Source organism: Diabrotica virgifera, chromosome 6, assembly GCF_917563875.1.
Source record: "Diabrotica virgifera virgifera chromosome 6, PGI_DIABVI_V3a".
Classification (NCBI taxonomy): Eukaryota; Metazoa; Arthropoda; class Insecta; order Coleoptera; family Chrysomelidae; genus Diabrotica; species Diabrotica virgifera.
In genome coordinates, this window is record NC_065448.1 from 199,088,230 (window position 1) to 199,106,931 (window position 18,702).

General features: G+C 33.7%; 1 protein-coding gene across 1 annotated transcript in view; it reads right to left on the minus strand.

Moving 5' to 3' along the window:
* Positions 1 to 18,249, minus strand: part of LOC126887121 (acetylcholine receptor subunit alpha-L1-like) — a 59,728-nt gene extending 41,479 nt beyond the window's left edge. The window contains exons 1-2 of the mRNA XM_050654479.1: positions 18,122 to 18,249; positions 9,102 to 9,295 (exon numbers count right to left, since the gene is read on the minus strand). Coding sequence (XP_050510436.1) covers positions 9,102 to 9,295; positions 18,122 to 18,194 — 267 coding nt within the window. The 5' untranslated portion in view covers positions 18,195 to 18,249. The remainder of the gene's footprint in view (positions 1 to 9,101; positions 9,296 to 18,121) is intronic.
* Positions 18,250 to 18,702: the final 453 nt, after the last annotated feature.

The window sequence follows — 18,702 nt, forward strand, 5'->3', positions numbered from 1 at the left end:
CACCCCCTGAAAATAATCCTGGGGCGCCCATGCAAGTATCTTGCAGAGTTAAAATCGCCCTCAAATCGCCTGGCCTGTTTATTTTCTTTATATTTGAATATTTAAATTTACTTTCAAGTCATATCAATGATATTTTTTATAATAACAATTTTTACCATTTTTTAAATTTGGGGAGCATTTTTGGGGAAAACAACCGCTACCCTCCAGCCAGACCGACATTTTTGTATTAGGCTATCATAGAAGAGTCACCTGAAAAATTTTCAGGTTGCCTAAAATACCTACTCAAAAATGTCTCACAGCTCTTATACTATATGTATTAGTAGAATTTTAATCTACATTTGAGTGTCATATGCAGCAGCTTAATTTAACTTAATAAATTTCTTAAGGTACATTATGCAATTTGCCATTTTTTTTTAAATTTTGCAATATATTGTTATTGTTTTTTGTTTCACTTCGTTATATTTTATTTATATTGACGACTTATATAATTTTAGTAAATTTCATTTGTTATTGTTTTTATTATGACTATTGTAAGATTTGTCTATAAAATTGTTAAATTTTCCTTGACAATAAAGCATATTTCTATTCTATTTCTGTTATATTATTTAACTTCACCATTAGTGCTGTTGGATGAATCGAGCAGCTTAACAGTACTGTTGATTAGGAATTATAATTCGACTTTTTGCTGTGTATTTTCGATTGCAAATTAATACTTGGCTCTCGCAGAGCAATAAAAAATACGTGTGTATCTTTTTACAACTTTTAATAAACTCTCGTTGCCAAGCGTCGCACTGGACAATGTTTTTAAGTTAAGCTAGGGTCTGAACAACTGTTGTCAGTCCTAAGTCCAGATAAAGAAGAAAGGAGTCTACTATGTGAGGTTAGCACCCTACTGATCGATTATAAATACTATGCTCATAGAAACAGGGTTGTGCCACGATACAGGACGAATTTAATGATGGCGACCAATTAGAAAAGGGAAAACGAAAAACATTTTTTAAATCGGTCCTTAGAACCGAAAATCACTAACCACAAGATAACCAGAAATAATAATTAAAGAACTTAAAGAAAAGAATATTGAGATATGAGAATACTTCAAGAGACAAAAAAAGTGAAAAGTCAGATTATGCTAGATTACTGCCTAAAGGCTGTATGACACTATGCATTTTCTTGTATCGTTTCTGATATCGTTTCTGATATGTCAAACACAGATACAAGAAACGATATCAGAAATGATACAAGAATTTGTGTCAGACACATATTCTTGTACAAGAACTGCGCCAATTTCTGCGCAAAGAGCAAAAACGTAAAACCTGCTGGTAAAACATCTATATGTCATAATGGCGGCTGAAAATGGGATCATATGTCTTGATGAATTTATTTTTGTTTTTGTAGGTATTAGTTTTTAGAAATCAAGTTTAGATGTTAGTCTCTGATGGGTCTATAATTTTCTAATTTAGTAATATCGCCTTTTTGTGTAACAGGACTATCACTGCATCGTTCCAGTCTTTTGGAATCATACCCACATGTAAGCATGAAGCCTTTTGGATAACCCGTATTAAATCATTTGGCTGTTGCTGATCAAATCACATATATTGGAGAAGGTTATATTATAAACATAAATACAGGAGCTATAGTACTTCCTATGATTTATGCTAGATTATGGGATAGCGAAAAAACTTGGACATAATAGCTAAAAACTAGAGTTTTGACACCAGCGTACGTGAATACCAATAAAACAGCTCAAAAATCAAACTCAACAGTGTTATGATATAATCTATTGATTACGTATAGTCCAGTCGGGTTAGACGAATAACAGGCCTAACCTTGCATTAGGAGCTGCCCCAAATTTCATTTTTTTAGTCTTTAGGGGGGTCAATAGTAGTGTAAATTTAAAATCTCTACTGAATTCCGCCATTGCGTTAGCCGCCATCTTGATTTTAAACGAGAACAGTTTTTGCTCGATATCTCCGCCATTTTCAACTTTTCGACAAAAAGTATAACAACCAAAATTGTTGAAAATGTAATTTTCTATCATTTCTATTTTTACAATTTTTTCGTGCCATCGATATTTTCCGAGTTATAGCAAAAAATAGTGACAGTTATATATAAATAGAGCATAATTATTGAATTATCTCGTTTATTGTTAGTTTTACGACAAAAATGTTCCTATACAAAAATAGAGAGAATTAAATTCTACACAATTTTAGTTTCTTACATTTTTTTGCTAAAGTTAATATTTAAGGTAGTATGTATGCGATAATGGCGCTAGCGTAAGACCTGATTGATTTTGTAGCAATTGTTTTTGTTCAATATCTACGCCATTTTCAACTTAAATTGTTCCAAATATTATTTCCTACAATTTATTTTTAACAATTTTTTTCATGCGGTTGATATTTTCCGAGTTAAGTGGGAAAATAGTAAAAAGTGGTGGGGGAGCATAATTACTGAATTGAATCTTTTTTCCGAGCTGCCCCAAATTTTATAATTCTATCCTTTAGGGGAGATCAATAGTAGTGTAAATTTAAAATCTCGACTGAATTCCGCGGTTGCATTAGCCGCCATATTGATTTTGAAGGAGAACCGTTGTTGCTTAATATCTCCGCCATTTTCAACTTTTCGACAAAAACGGTAGGAACTAAAATTGTTGGAAACGCAATTTCCTACAATTTCTTTTCCACAATTTTTTTATGCGATCAATATTCTCCGAGTTAAGGAGGAAAATAGTGGAAGCGTAGGGGAAGCATAATTATTGAATTGTCTCATTTATTATTAACTTTACGACATAATTGTACCTAAATAAAAATAAAGAGAATTATATTTTATACAATTTTTGAAACTTCCAATGAAACACCAACCAAACTAAGTACATAAAAGACATAAATAATAACTTATATGCATTAAGTTCACTTAATTTTATTAACTATCGGGTTTTATTGGTTGAATTTGTCTGTCGATAATTAAGTTTCAAGTCAGCTAACATATTTTAATATTTCAACAAATTTTTTTTTTAATTTTGGACCCCGTTGGGGGAATTTTCCCATCCCCCCCTCTTAGAGCCGCCACTGGTTCTCTCAAAAAATTGTAGTAAATCGTAATTGCAACAATTTCAGTCCTTACACTTTTTGTCAAAAAGTTGAAAATGGGGAAGATATTGGACAAAAACAATTGTTTTAAAATCAATCGGGTCTTACCCTCGCGACTTTACCGCATACGTACCGTTAAATCTTGATTTTATCAAAAAAATGAAAGAGATCGAAATTGTGCAAAATTTTATTTATAATCAACGAAATTATAGAAAATCACATTTTCAACAATTTCAGTTTTTATATTTTTTGTCGAAAAGTTGAAAATGGCGAAGATATTGAGCAAAAACGGTTCTCGTGTAAAATCAAGATGGCGGCTAACGCAACGGTCAAATTCAGTCGAGCTTTTAAATTTATACTTCTATTGAGCCCCCCCTAAAGATTAGAAAAATAAAATTTGGAGCAGCTCCTAATGCAAGGTCAAATGGTATCCCGACTGGGCTAGTATTAGACTACCATGGAAACCTCGCGGTGATATCCACCAATAGACATATCTCTTTGCTTGTTTAAACCATGTGTTGATATGACCCAAGACCCAAGGTAATAACCTATAGAAATGTAACTAGTGAAGACATTCCTGTATATAGGGATAAAAGCAAAAATAATAATGACGGTGAAAAGATAAACGTAGTTTTTCTGAACACAAATTTTAAGATATAATTAAAAAACTCATACAGAAGTAAAAACTTCAAATTGTAGTCTGGTATAAAATCGTTTATTAAAAAACTATCTAAAAAGTCATCCAAATGGATTGCAAAACGTTTTCGTTCTAATTCAGAACATCTTCAGTGCCTAGAATGAAGTATTTCCACGTTAGATTAAGTGCACACAGTAGCGATCAACAGGTAGCAATAAAGACGGTCCAAAATTGCGAAAGTTCTGCGAACTTTCAAAAGTGAGGCAACAGTGCGTCGGTAATTCGACACTGACAGTGACGTTTATACTATCAAAAACAATAATTTTTATACACATAGGCGCGAAATGTTACCAAGTCAGTGACGTTCGATTTCTTGTTATAAAAAAATCGATTTTTAGGAGTTCCAATGTAACACAAACTCTAGGCACGGGATAAAAAAGTTTATTTGAAGAAAGTGTATTTTTTTGTCTTTCTTAATGGCGGTACAGGCTCCTTTTTTCAATATATTATTTAGTTATAGAGTAATTTCCACATACTAACATATTTCTGAAATTGGGCTCTGTACCGCCATTCTTTATTATATTACGAATAAGTGTGCCAAATATCTCGACAAAATATTTAAAATTAGAGCCGCAATCTTGGAACGCGTTTGTTGCTACCTGTTGATCGCTACTGTTTGCTCTTAAAGCAAAAAGGTTAAAATTGTGACTGTTAGAAAGAAAAAACATGTGGGAATACTTACATTCTGCTGAATAGTTTGAAACTAGCACACTATTTAAAGTGGTAACCCCATAATATATGGTTTACATATCATATTTTAATAGAATATGGTGACTACAAGTCGATGTTGTTAGATATAATAGAATACATGCTCAAAGGGCAACATGCATGTATTCTATTATATCTAACAACATCGACTTGTAGTCACCATACATACATACATACATAATCGGTTGCCTCTTTTACCATTAGGTGTCGAGGATTCCTCCTTTATATAATACTCTCTGCAAATTTACGCCACTTCTTCCTATCTGTTGCTAAAACTTTTGCTTCTTGCCACGATGTTCCTCTTTTCTTGAGTATTTCGTTTACACTAGTGTTCCAGCTTTTCCGTGGTCTGCCCCTCCTGCTTTTACCCACTGCTTTGGCCTCCCATGTCATTTTCACTTGTCTCTCACCACTCATTCTTATCATGTGTCCAGCCCATTTTAACTTATTTTCTTCAACTTTTTCGTTGAGCGATTTTACCTGTAATTCATGTCTTATATCTTCGTTTCTTCTTTTGTCTAATCTTCTTGCTCCCACCACTTTTCTTAAGTATATCATTTCTGTAGCTTGTAATCTTTTTCTTTGTCTGTCATTAAGTACCCAGTTTTCTGCCCCATATATTGTAATTGGCATATATACAGTTTTATATACTGTCATTTTGGTTTTCCTCGATATTTCTTTTTTGTTTAGGAAATTTTTATACAGTGAATAATAAGTTCTCGTAGCCAATTTTATTCTGTTTCCAATTTCATCTTCTTGTGTACCTTTGTTGTTTAACATTATTCCCAAATACTTAAAGAGGTCTACTTGCTCGATTTTTTGCCCTTCGATTTCAATATTTACAGTTGCTTCTTTGTTGGCTATTGTCATTACTTTAGTTTTCTCCATATTTATTATTAAGTTGTAGTTTTTTAGTTCTTCAGCCCAGATTCTAATGTTATCTGCGAGAGCCTTTTCAGTTCTTGCAACTAATACAATGTCATCAGCAAATGCACAGGCTTCAATTTTTATTTGTTGCAAATTTCTATACCCTATAGCGCATTTTTTAGTTTTTTTCCAACACTTTTTAATAACTTCATCCATAACGGAAATAAATAACAGTGGGCTCAACACTCCACCTTGTCTAACCCCGTCGTTATTAGAAAATTCGCCGGAGATTAAGTTACTTGTCCTGACCTGGTTTTTTGTGTTGACATACAAACTCTTTATTACACTTACAAGTTCTTCATCTACTTCCTTGTTTTTCAGGCTTTGCCATATTCCTTCTCTATTGACCATGTCAAACGCCTTTTTCATATCTAAAAACGCCAGGTACAGTGTATCGTTTTTTAACAGTGTTTTTTCAGTAATTTGCTGTAGTGTGAATATATGATCTTGTACGCTGTGTGATGGTCTAAATCCACTTTGTATATCCGCCAGTCGAGGCTCAACTATTTCTCGTAGTTTCTTTTCTAGGATAATTTCGTAGATTTTCAACGCTGAGCAGAGAAGTGATATACCCCTATAATTACTGCACTCTTTCGTGTCTCCCTTTTTGTGTATAGGCAGTATTATTGAAATGTTCCAATCCTCTGGGATTTTTTTGTTTGTCCACGCTAAATTTAGTAGGTCATGTAATTCTTGTTTACCCTGTTGTCCAAGATATTTCAATAATTCAGCATCTATTCCGTCGATCCCTGCTGCTTTACCAACTTTTAGTTTTTCTAGTGCATCTTCAACTTCTTCCATCTTTATTTTAGTTTCATAAACGTCTTCTTGTCCTCTTTCAGGTGTTTCGTCTGTTATCTGTGTGCGATTCTCTGCTGTTGTATTTTCATTGTTTAAAAGTTCCTTGAAATATTCTCTCCACCTTTCTATAATGGGCTCATCCTCAGTTATTATATTTCCGTTTCTATCTTTTATCTGCTGTAGTTTAATTTCCGTTTTACTTCTCATATTCTTTAATACTCTATAAAATAATTTTGTATTTTGGGTACTACTTTCTTCCATAGTTCTTCCAAATTCTTCCCAGGCGTTCTGCTTTTCTTGTTTTATCCTTACTTTAACTTTGTTGCGCTGTTCCTTGTATTTATCGTATGCCTCTTGATTTCTTTTTTGTATGTACATTTTCCATAGCCTTTTCTTTTCTCTGACTTCTTTTTTAATATCGTTGTTCCACCAGCTTGTCTGCTTTTTATGATTATTTCTACTGGTATACCCGCAAACTTGCCCTGCTGTTTCTAATAGTATTGCCTTAAATCTGATCCACTTTTCTTCCACATTTCTACTTTGTCTTCTCTTTTCAATCCTTACAAACTGTTTTTCTGTTTTTTCTATATACTCATTTCTTGTTTGCAAGTTTCTCAGCTTATAGGTTCTTATTCGTCCGCTATAGTTTTTGTTTTGTATCTGTTTTCGGTCCTCGACTTTGTTGTTATTCTTGAATACTCCTTCTAGTAGATAATGGTCACTACCTATATCATAGCTTCTTTTCACTCTGACATCTTTAACTTTACTCCTTTTTTCTCGAGGAACAATTATGAAGTCTATTATTGATTTTTCATTTCGCTGGGGCATTGCTCTTGTTATCTTGTGTATTTCCTTGTGTTCAAAGAAAGTGTTGGCTATAACTAAATCATTATCTATACAAAACTCTAGCAATCTTTTCCCGTTTTTATTAATTGTGTGTTCTCCGTGCCTACCTATAGCTCCTTGCCATTTCATGTTTTCGTTTCCCACTCTAGCATTGAAGTCTCCCAATATTATGAGTGTTCCCTCATAATCTTCTACTGTCTGCTGTAGTTGTTCCCAAAATTGATTTTTGTCGTTTGCTTTGTCACTTTCTCCAGGTGCGTATATTACAATCAAAGTTATAATATCGCTTTTACTACAATTCATTGATACTTTCAATAGTCTCTCATTGATGAACTCCCAATTTCTTATACCTTTTACTTTATCTTTGGGTATCAAACAGGCTACTCCTGCTCTGGCCCATTCAGTTTCCTTTACACCACTGTATATTAATAGATTTCCATCTCCTATTATTTGTGTCCCAGCTCCCTTTTTTTGTCTCAGTGATGGCTATTGCAGCATAGTTTGTGTTGCTAAGGGTTTCTACTAATTCTAACTCTTTTCCACTTATTCCTCTAACATTCCATGTCGCTGTTCTCCATACCTCTCCTTTCTTATCTATAACTTTCAGTTCCATTTCTTTTTCCGTTTTCATTGCCGAATTTGTCATCGTTTTGTCCGCCTCTGCTTTTATTAGTTTTTTGGATTAGCTCTGTTGCTCTCTTTTTCAATTGTGCCAGTTTCCATATTCCATTTCCATATTTCATCATTTATAATGATCTTCTGGTATTTAACTTTTACAACATTACCTATTTGCCTCTGTTCATTTGCATATTCTCTTAGTTGTTTTTGAATCTTTCTTTCTTGGATCGTATAGTCATCATCAATAAAAAGTTTTCTTCCTTTAATATGTCTTAACTTGTTCTTATTTTTCATTATGTCTGCTTTATCACCATATGTACTCAATTCTAACTTGCACATTCTCTTATTCAGTTTCGTTATCTCTTTTATCTCACACTTTGTTCCAAGAAAAGTTTGCAACTGATTCTCTATATCTTCTTTTAGCTCTATAGTATCTCCTGCAGTTTCAAATCCGGTGATAATAATGTTATTTCGACGTTCTTTCTTTTCCATAGCTTCAAGTTTATATTCTAGCACCCTGATTTTAGTTTTCATTACTTCATTTTCTCTTCTAATCTCTTTTACTTCTTCCAAACTCTGCTTCCATTCACTTGTTAAATCTTTGACAATTTTTATTAATTCTTTACGCTCAGTTCTCATTTCTTTCATTTCATTTGTTATCTCTCTCATTCCGTTTGTTACTTCTTTAACCATCTCGCTCATTTCATCCATTCCGTATTCCTCTGATACGCCTATGGAATGTGTAATCTGTGTTGCCTATCTGCTAGCGCCAACGATCATCTACAATTCAACCTTGCGGATAGATAAATCGCTACCAACAGATAAGACGCCACGTTATTTTGATTTCAGCCTAGAGCCTACCTCGAATATTATTAGTCTTATTGTGTCACTAACACTCGCAGCACTTTGTTGTAGTATATTATTTGCTCACAGTTCACTCTTACAATTTCTAATTCTCGATATTTCCGAAATTCGGATGAAATATCAGAGCACTCAAAATTGCGTTGTTTATCAACACAGTGGCGTACCTGGACGACCTGTAGTCACCATATTCTATTAAAATATGATATGTAAACAATATATTATGCGGTTACCACTTTAAATAGTGTGCTAGTTTCAAACTACTCAGCAGAATGTAAGTATTCCCACATGTTTTTCTTGCTAACAGTCACAATTTTAACCTTTTTGCTTTAATCTAACGTGGAAATACTTCATTCTAGGCACTGAAAATGTTCTGAATTAGAACGAAAACGTTTCGTAATCCATTTGGATAACTTTTTAGATTGTTTTTTAATAAACGATTTTATACCAGAATACAATTTGAAGTTTTTACTTCTGTATGAGTTTTTTAAACTATGGTATACAGCCAACAATTTGGATTTTCCCATTGATTTTATATAATTAAACTAAGAACTTACCATCCGCAACCAAGCGTAAACTGTAAGTGATGATTTTAATTCATTGAACTCAAGATGTCGTATACCCATGCCAAATTTTACAGTTGTTACATTGTAATGTTGGGCAGGTCTAGAAAATTTATCATAATTCAGCAACAGATCTTGGCGAAGTTTGTCCGTAAATGTTGCATTCCAAATCGGTTGCGGACCAATCTCTGGAAATTTTGGAATATATTAATAATAAAAAATGTGACCATACCACGGTATAGAGCTAAAAGAATCAATAGAATCAAAAGTTATAGTCTTAAAAGGGCGGACAATTTTAAATACATATAGGTCTGGATCCCGCGTATGAAAAACAAAGTTGATTAATAGCAAGCTGAAAATTTGTTAATAGCTTAAGGGTGTCTAGTCGGACAAACTTTGATATATGGGAACACTGGAACAGGGGCAGTTTTAATTGTGGAACAGGTTAAAAATTTGGAACGGTCACACCACGAAAACGGCGCACATCTATTTTGTCCGACAGAACATACTTAAACTTTTCGAACAGAGATTAAACTCTCATGCAAAAATCAGACTGCTATTTACACCAAATGGGCGCTTTAATGAGTGGAACATGTAGAATATGTCAAATGACAGGAATTATGACAGGTGATAAATAGCAGTCTGATTTTTGCATGAGAGTTTAATCTCTGTTCGAAAAGTTTAAGTATGTTCTGTCGGACAAAATAGATGTGCCGTTTTCGTGGTGTGACCGTTCCAAATTTTTAACCTGTTCCACAATTAAAACTGCCCCTGTTCCAGTGTTCCCATATATCAAAGTTTGTTCGACTAGACACCCTTAAGCTATTAACAAATTTTCAGCTTGCTATTAATCAACTTTTTTTTCATACGCGGGATCCAGACCTAATAGGTGTGGTATTCGGTGAAAATAGCAAAGGGAAATGGGAACTCCATGACTGAATGGCAAAAGGGCCGTTTAAGAGCCCTAATGAATTCAAAATACGTTTCTCCAGAGGTGTAACAAGAATGATCCCAAGGGGGGGTTACAACTAGTTGATGGTCTCTGGGGGGTATGGAATAGTAATGGTGTTAAGCGTATAGAGCACAAAGTACATCTAAATGGGGGGTTATAACCCACAAAACCACCCCCTGGTTACGCCTATGTTCTAGATAAAGCAAACTCCGAATATATAAAACAGTAATTAAACCCACAGTAACATAATGCCTGTGAGTAGTGATGAGCGAGACTGGTCTTGGTCTTGCGGTCTTGGTCTTGGTCTTGCAGCAAAACCAAGACCAAGACCGCCTTTTGGTTGCAAGACCAAGACCAAGACCAAGCTTGCAAGAACAAGACCAAGACCAAGACCGAACCTTGCAAGACCACGCAAGACCAAGACCAACCTGCAAGACTCTTGCACTTTTTTGAGAAAAATTGGTTTTTATTATTTAACTTTATTTTTTAGTTCAATAATATATACTGACATTGTAAGAAACCTTAAACAATATCGAATTTTTAAAATACATAATATTTTGGTTATATTTTTAAGTCGTTTTGATTAAGTCAAAAGGTTTGTATTTTCTCAACCTTCAAAGTGTCCAGAAGGCAAGTTTTCAAACGGCGACAGTTCAAGGACAATTGAAATTACTTGTGAGACAAAAAAAAATGTAATTATAGATAGGGTAATCCATTTAAAAAAAAAATGCAATTAAAAACGGTTTTTATGTACCAGTAGTTTTCGCTTTTTGTCTAATAAAAATACTAACACTTATTTCAATTCTTTTCGCATAATCGAGAAAAAATAAATTTAAAATTAATACAAAAAATATCATAATAAATTTTGAAAAGGGATTCACAATGCTGTGAAAGCATTGTGGCCTGAATAAAAAATAACTGGTTGTCAATTGTAATGTGTCAAGCTTGGTATCGCAAAATCCAAAGCTTAGGTTCAGTTTCTGAATAAATGACAAAAATTCCGATACTGGGAAATTTTTAAAATTATTTTTTGGATTAATTTTTTACAATCAACGAAAGTTGGAAGTTGAATTATTTGTGAAAATCCCGGATGACAAACGCGTAAAGAAGTTTACTGATTTCATAGTTGAAAACTATTTGGAAGAATCTAGGTTTTCCCCAGAAAGGGCCAGTAGTACAAATAGTATGTGCCGCACTTGAAATGCATGCGCATCATTTCAGTGTGTTTTAAATTCTAGTTTTTACTACCCACATCCGAATATTTTCAACTTTTTAAATGTCATAATGGGTATTCAATCCAAAAATATGTGAAAATAAAAAGTGCGAATAACTCGTGTTACGAGAGCAATGTAGTTTAAATAAAATTAAAGAACTGCAAGATAACAAATTACAGAATTAAGCGTTTATAACTCCCCATTAGGTATAGTTATTATGTTATGGTATTAGGTCTATAAATAGGTATGGTAAATATGAATGTATTTACTAAAAAGTGTGTTTTAGTTAGTTTATAAAAAAAGTTAATTATATTAAATAATGATTAAATAGAGTAAAAAATATTTGACTTTTGTGTTCTCTTAAAAAAAATTTATATTATGTTCTTAAATTTGACCCTCGCAGGATAAATACTACAGTGTTCGAGTGAAAGGAGCAGATCATTATCTGTTCACAACTATAAACCGTTTATCCCTTTTCGTAAAATCCGTGAATTGAAGGTCCCCGACCATTTGTGGCACCTTTAAGAAGCTCTTTTTCTTTAACATTTTATTAAAATACAGTGCAATAAACAATAATCCAGACTCAAGACGTGGTCTGAAGGCAGGCGGCAGGTACCGACAGCATGCAAAACACAACGTGACACAACCGAAGGTTGGCAATTGCAACAAGGGTTGTAAATGCAGGTTTTTCCTACTGATAAGCATTACCATTATAAAAATATACTCTAGTCTCTTTATATAGAGAGAAATAATTAGGTCATTAGGTGAATGTACAATGTTAAAATTGGTATCCGTTTGAAACTACATTCTACATTCTGTTAAAATTTTAAAACAAATAATATAGTTTCATTCTTCACATCTATATTTATTTCAATGTACATTTTATTCGAAATTGTTTGGTTCAAATTATTACTACTAAAAAAGCAAGACCAGCAAGACTCTTGCAGCAAGACCAAGACCAAGAACAAGACCGGCTAGTGCAAGACCAAGACCAAGACCAAAACTGCCTTTTAGCTGCAAGACCAAGACCAAGACCAAGCTTGCAAGAACAAGACCAAGACCAAGACCAGGCTGGTCTTGGTCTTGTTCTTGTTTTGCTCATCACTACCTCTGAGGTATGGACATTAAATAAGAAGGACGAGGATACTCTGGAAAGATGGGAAAGGAACATATTGAGACGCGTATTCGGAGGACAGAAGACAGAATACGGGTGGGAGAGAAAGACCCACAATGAATTAATGACTTACAGAGAACCTACCATGACCAGGTTCATCAAGTAACAAAGTATCAGATGTTTGGAACATGTAGAAAGAATGGCACTGAACAGAAGGCCTAAACTAGTTAGGACCAGGTAACTAATCGATCCCAGAAGAAGAAGTAGACCCAGAATGAGGTGGATTAATCCTAAGTGGAGGAAGACCTAAAACACGTGAAGGTGAGGAACTGAAAAAGAAAAGCACAAAACAGAAGTGAATGGAAAAATATTATTCAGCAGGTGCTTCAGAGTAGTTAAGAATTTTGTATATACTAGTTTGAGTTTTGTTTAAAATAACTAATTAGTTAATCTTATAATTAATAGGCCTGCTGAAAATTCGACTCTAGTTTCGCAGCTTTTCTAGCTTAACGGTCTCTAGTCGGACAAACGTTGATGTATAGGGACCAGGGTCGTCTTAACCCGGGGGTGCAAGGGGTGCGAAGCACCCGGGCGCCTAGTCTAAGGGGCGCAAGCCGAAATCTTGCTAGGCTCAAACTTGCGCTTCTTGTCCTTAAGAAAACTACAAATAACAAAATTGTACAAGTGCACTTTCGGTATTTTTTACAAAGGCATTAATGCTTAATACACCTACGATATGAAAATGAAATATGAAACCCATTTAGATTAGGAGCAAAGTTCCGATTCTGCTGACACGAGTATAATTATTGCGGTTTTGCGGAGCTATGTATGTAAAAGCGCCGTATTACTATGGTCCTTTTCACAGACATTTTTCAGTGCGTCACAAGCTAGAGAAAAAAAGGTAAGTCCGTGATAATACACATTTATAACATGACATTTTAGTTAAATCTGATAGTGATAGTTGTCAGAATCGTAATCAGCCAAATATTAAAAGGATATTGCAGTATAACCCTTTTATTTGCAATTTGGTATAAAAACAAATCAATTGTCTTCTTCTTCTTCTTCTTCTTGTAATAGGACTATGTCCTGTTTCTTCTGTTACAGTCTTTGCTGCGATCCGGAGCTCCAACTCTCGTACCATCGTTTTTTGGGTCTTCCTATGGGTCGCTTGGTGTTGGGCTTCTGTGTTTTCGCCCAATGCGCCATACGTTCAGGGTCCATCCGATCTACGTGGTCCCTCCACATGCGTCGTCGCGCTCTTGTCCATCTCACTACGTCCTGAACAATTGTGCTTATTGTAAAATCAATTGTGCTTATTGCATTTATAAAATGGTATTTTCTTTGATTTGTATAGTCTTATAAATTGTACAGATTATAGTCGTATATATATATAATTCGTAAATCATTTTTTGTTCGATTATAGCGCCATCTATCAACAGCTAGAATAAATGTTAGAAATGACTGTAATCACGGAAGTAGGTACGTTTTTTTTGTAACTTCCAACTTAATGCGTTAGAAAGAAATCGAAAACTGCGACGCACTGAAAAGTGCCTATTAGAAAGAGATTAGTCGTTATTTTTTAAAGTTGGCGGTAGAATATTTTATGATGGCCGAAGTTAGTCTAAGTTTTTTACCGGTTACTGATACTACCGAACAAAGATTAGCAAATTATTTGTTAGAATGTTTGAAATTAATGAATATTGATTTAGATGATTAACGACGCCAAGGGTATGATAATGGGATAAACATCAGAGGAAAAATATGTGCCTTCAAAAAAATGTTTATAGTCCAGTCGGGTTAGACGAATAACAGGCCTAACCTTGCATTAGAAGCTGCCCCAAATTTTACTTTACTGATCTGTAGAAGGGGTCAATAGTAGTGTAAATTTAAAATCTCGACTGAATTCCGTTATTGCGTTAACCGCCATCTTGATTTTAAACTAGAACCGCTTTTGCTCAATATCTCCGCCATTTTCAACAAAAAGTATACCAACAAAAATTGTTGAAAATATTATTTTCGATAATTTCTATTATTACAATTTTTTCGTGCGGTCGATATTTTCCGAGTTATGGCGGAAAATAGTGACAGTTGGAGCATAATTATTAAATTATCTCGTTTATTATTAGTTTTACGAGAAAAATGAACCCATACAAAAATAGGGAGAATTAAATTCTACACAATTTTCATCTCTTTTATTTTTTTGCTAAAATTAATATTTAAGGGAGTACGTATGCGGTAATTGCGCGAGTAAAAACCTGATTGATTTTATAGCAATTGTTTATGTTCAATATCTACGCCATTTTCAACTAAAATTGTTCTAAATATGATTTCCTCCAATTTCTTTTTTACAATTTTTTTCATGCGGTTGATATTTTCCGAGATAAGTGGGAAAATAGTAAAAAGTGGTGGGGGAGCATAGTTATTGAATTTAATCTTGTTTACGAGCTGCCCTAAATTTCATAATTATATCCATTAGCGGAGATCAATAGTAGTGTAAATTTAAAATCGCGACTGAATTCCGCGGTTGCATTAGCCGCCATATTGATTTTAAAGGAGAACCGTTATTTCTTAATATCTCCGCCATTTTCAGCTTTTCGACAAAAACGGTAGGAAATAAAATTTTTGGAAATGCAATTTCCTACATATTCTATTGCACAATTTTTTATCCGATCAATATTTTCCGAGTTAAGGGGGAAAATAGTGGAAGCGGAGGGGAAGCATAATTATTGAATTGTCTCATTTATTATTAACTTTACGACATAATTGTACATAAACAAAATAAAGAGAATAATGTTTTATACAATTTTTGAAACTTCCAATGAAACACCAACCAAACTAATAAGTACCTAAAAGACATAAAAATTATATCTTATATTATGCATTAAGTTAACTTCATTTTATTAACTAGCGGGGTTTATTAGTTGAATTTGTTTGTCAATATTTTAAGTTTCATGTCAGCTAATATATATTTTTATATTCCAACAATTTTTTTAAATTTTGGACCCTGTTGGGTAGAATTTCCCCATTCCCCCCCCCCTCGTAGACCCGCCACTGGTTTTCTCAAAAAATTGTAGTAAATTGTAATTGCAACTATTTCAGTCCTTACACTTTTTGTCAAAAAGTTGAATATAGCGGAGATATTGAAGAAAAACAATTGCTATAAAATCAATCAAGTCTTACCCTTGCACTTTACCGCGTACATACTACCTTAAATATTGATTTTACCAAAAAAATTAAAGAGGTCAAAATTGTACAAAATTGAATTCTCTTCGTTTTTGTGCACATGCATGTTTGTTGTAAAAGTAATAATAAACGAGATAATTCAATAATTCAATAATTATGCTCTAACTGTCAGAATTTTCCCCCCATCACTCGGAAAAGATTGACCGTACGAAAAAAATTATAATAAACGAAATTATAGAAAATCGTATTTTCAACAATTTCAGCATCTACACTTTTTATCGAAAAGTCGAAAATGGTAGAGATATTGAGCAAAAACGGTTCTCATTTAAAATCAAGATGGCGGCTAACGCAACGGTGGAATTCAGTCGAGATTTTAAATTTACACTACTATTGACCCCCCCTGAAGATTAACAAAATAAAATTTGGGGCAGCTCCTAATGCAAGGTCAAATGCTATCCCGAATGGGCTATTAGCCTTAGATCTTAGATTAATCCTGGTGCTCTTATGTTCCTTGTGCAGCTCACCGTCTTAATTTAGTGCTAAAATTATGCTGTTAAATGCTAATTGGAAATAACAATTTGTTTTTTCAATTGTTCTAGAAATTTATGTTTTTTTTTCCTCATCGACATTACGGTTGAATGTCATAATGAATAAGATATCTACATACTTTTACATTAAAACCGCTTTCAAATACGCGATGTGAGAGTAGAATTGACTCATTCAAAATACTTCGTTTTAATATGGGGAAAATTTACGATGTATTATCCTCAATTTTTGACAACAACAACTACGACAATGACACAAGAAATATCGCAAGCTGATTGATGACAAAATTAAAGAACTTTAAGTTTATCAGCTCTGTCGTGACATGGTACAATATTTTAGCAAAGGTTTAATATTGTTATCAACAAAACTTTGCAAACGAGCGATATTTTTATTTCCGAAGCTGTCAAGATGCTTGATCGATCAAGTCAATAAAGATTTAGCCAATAACCAGAGGAGGATTTAAAGATTTGCTGTCCCTGGGCTATCCACAATTTGCCGCCCTCCCCTTCGCATTTTTTCCTTTTTTACCAAAATTTGCCGCCCCCTAAATTCTGCCGCCCTGGGCTATAGCATATTCAGCCCATATGTAAATCTAGCCCTGTCAATAACCACACTGACACTGCGTTTGACTCAGTATCAATTGCTGAAGAACTAGATTACGAAACTAAATTTTCTGAAACTGTTCGTCGATGTCCCCGAAAAATAAATCTCAATTACAAGGCTGCAGACGAGCCTCTTTTAGACTCGGAACAAGATTTTAAAGTTGGACATTGTCATTGCATTTAAGTTATTGGACATTGTCATTGCAAAATTAGGTGAAAGATTTGAAATGTTGAGCAAACGTAATTATAATTTTTCTTTCCTGGAAAATGTATTGAGTTGGAGAAACTCCGAAGAAAACTTAAAAACAACGCAATGTTTAAATTGAAAAAAAACTAGCGCATGAAATGAGAATGAATTAAAATTTCTTACCAATATTTTCTTATTTGAATACTGAAACCACGTTTTTTAATATAGTTTAATTTAGTTTAATTGGTTTTAATTTTACCGTAACTACAACAATGCTAAAGCCTATATGATCTTCTGACCAAAGGGGGCGCAAAGATGAGTATTGCACCCCGGCGCCGTGTGTGCTTAAGACGGCCCTGATAGGGACACTGGAACAGGGGAAGTTTTAATAAAATTGTGGTCTGTGGAACGTGATTTTAATTGTGGAACGTGTCATCCTGAAAAGTTTATGATTGTGAAAACTAGCAGGTTGTTTTTAAGTTTATTTAATAGCAAACTTTATATAATATATGAAGAAATGTTTGTCCGACAAATATATTGGGCATTTTAATAAGTCCGACACGTAGAACATGTCAAACGACAAGAATTACATTATTGGCAAATAGCAGTCTGATTTTTGAATGAGAGTTTAATGAAAATATAACAAATCAATTGGAAGTTCTGTTCGACAAAATACATGGGACGTTTTCGTAGTCTGACGTTCCTGTAACCTGCTCCACACTTAAAACTTCCCCTGTTCCAGTATTCCTAGACATCTACGTTTGTCCGACTTAGACACTGTTAAGCTATTAACAAATTTTCAGCTTGCTATTAATAAACTTTTTTTGGTACGCGGGATCCAGACCTTTTATATAAATGCCTTATGTGTTAACGACCTGTTAAGCGTATAAATAAATAAATGAAAAACCTCGACAAATAAAGAAGCCAGTAAAGCAGGAAGTCTCTTGTTTTGATCTATCACCCACAAAATTAGGAAGCCAATAAAACAAACAATGCGTTGTGCCCGATTTAAAGCAAATGTGATACTTAGTGATTATTATGATGAGATGATAATATTATTAAGAACGTGGTTATTTTTTACGGTAATGAGGTTTATTATACTAAAATTATAATTCTGTTGATTTGTCTAGGTCTAGAGTCTATAGACAAAAAGCTGACCTTTTTTGATGAGGTGGCTTTACTCAAAGTTAACATTAATAATAAATTGAAATCTTACTTGTAGTGGTAAATTTTGAGTGAACACAGCCTAGGAAATATACCACGGAGTACAAAAATATAAATATTAACATGATATTGGACTTAGTTTTTGCAAAGACAACACCCAACTAAGAGAAGAATGAAAATCATCTAAATAAAGTTTAATTTGATAAATATTTCCTGTGTGGACATTTATCGCTTATCCCCCACTTTTGTCAATTACTCTCAATGATTTTATTTTTATTTCTGTATTTCATAGGCGGAATATTTGGGGCTTATAAAAATAATTTATATGAAAATAATTAGCTCAATGTTATCAAATTATGTGTGGCAGTTAGATGGCATGTTAAACACAAGCTTATTACTGTTCATCGCCATCAATAAACTGAGTGCTTTATAATAGGTACAGTTAAAGGCAAGGCCGAATCCAGAGAGGGGCCATAAGCCCTACCCCCGAGACTTTAAAAATTTGTTGATTTTTCGTTGCTAGAAAAATAAAAATACTTTAAAGGCTGTATGACACTATGCATTTTCTTGTATCATTTCTAATATCGTTTCTGATATCGTTTCTTGTATACATTTTCTTGTATCATTTCTTGT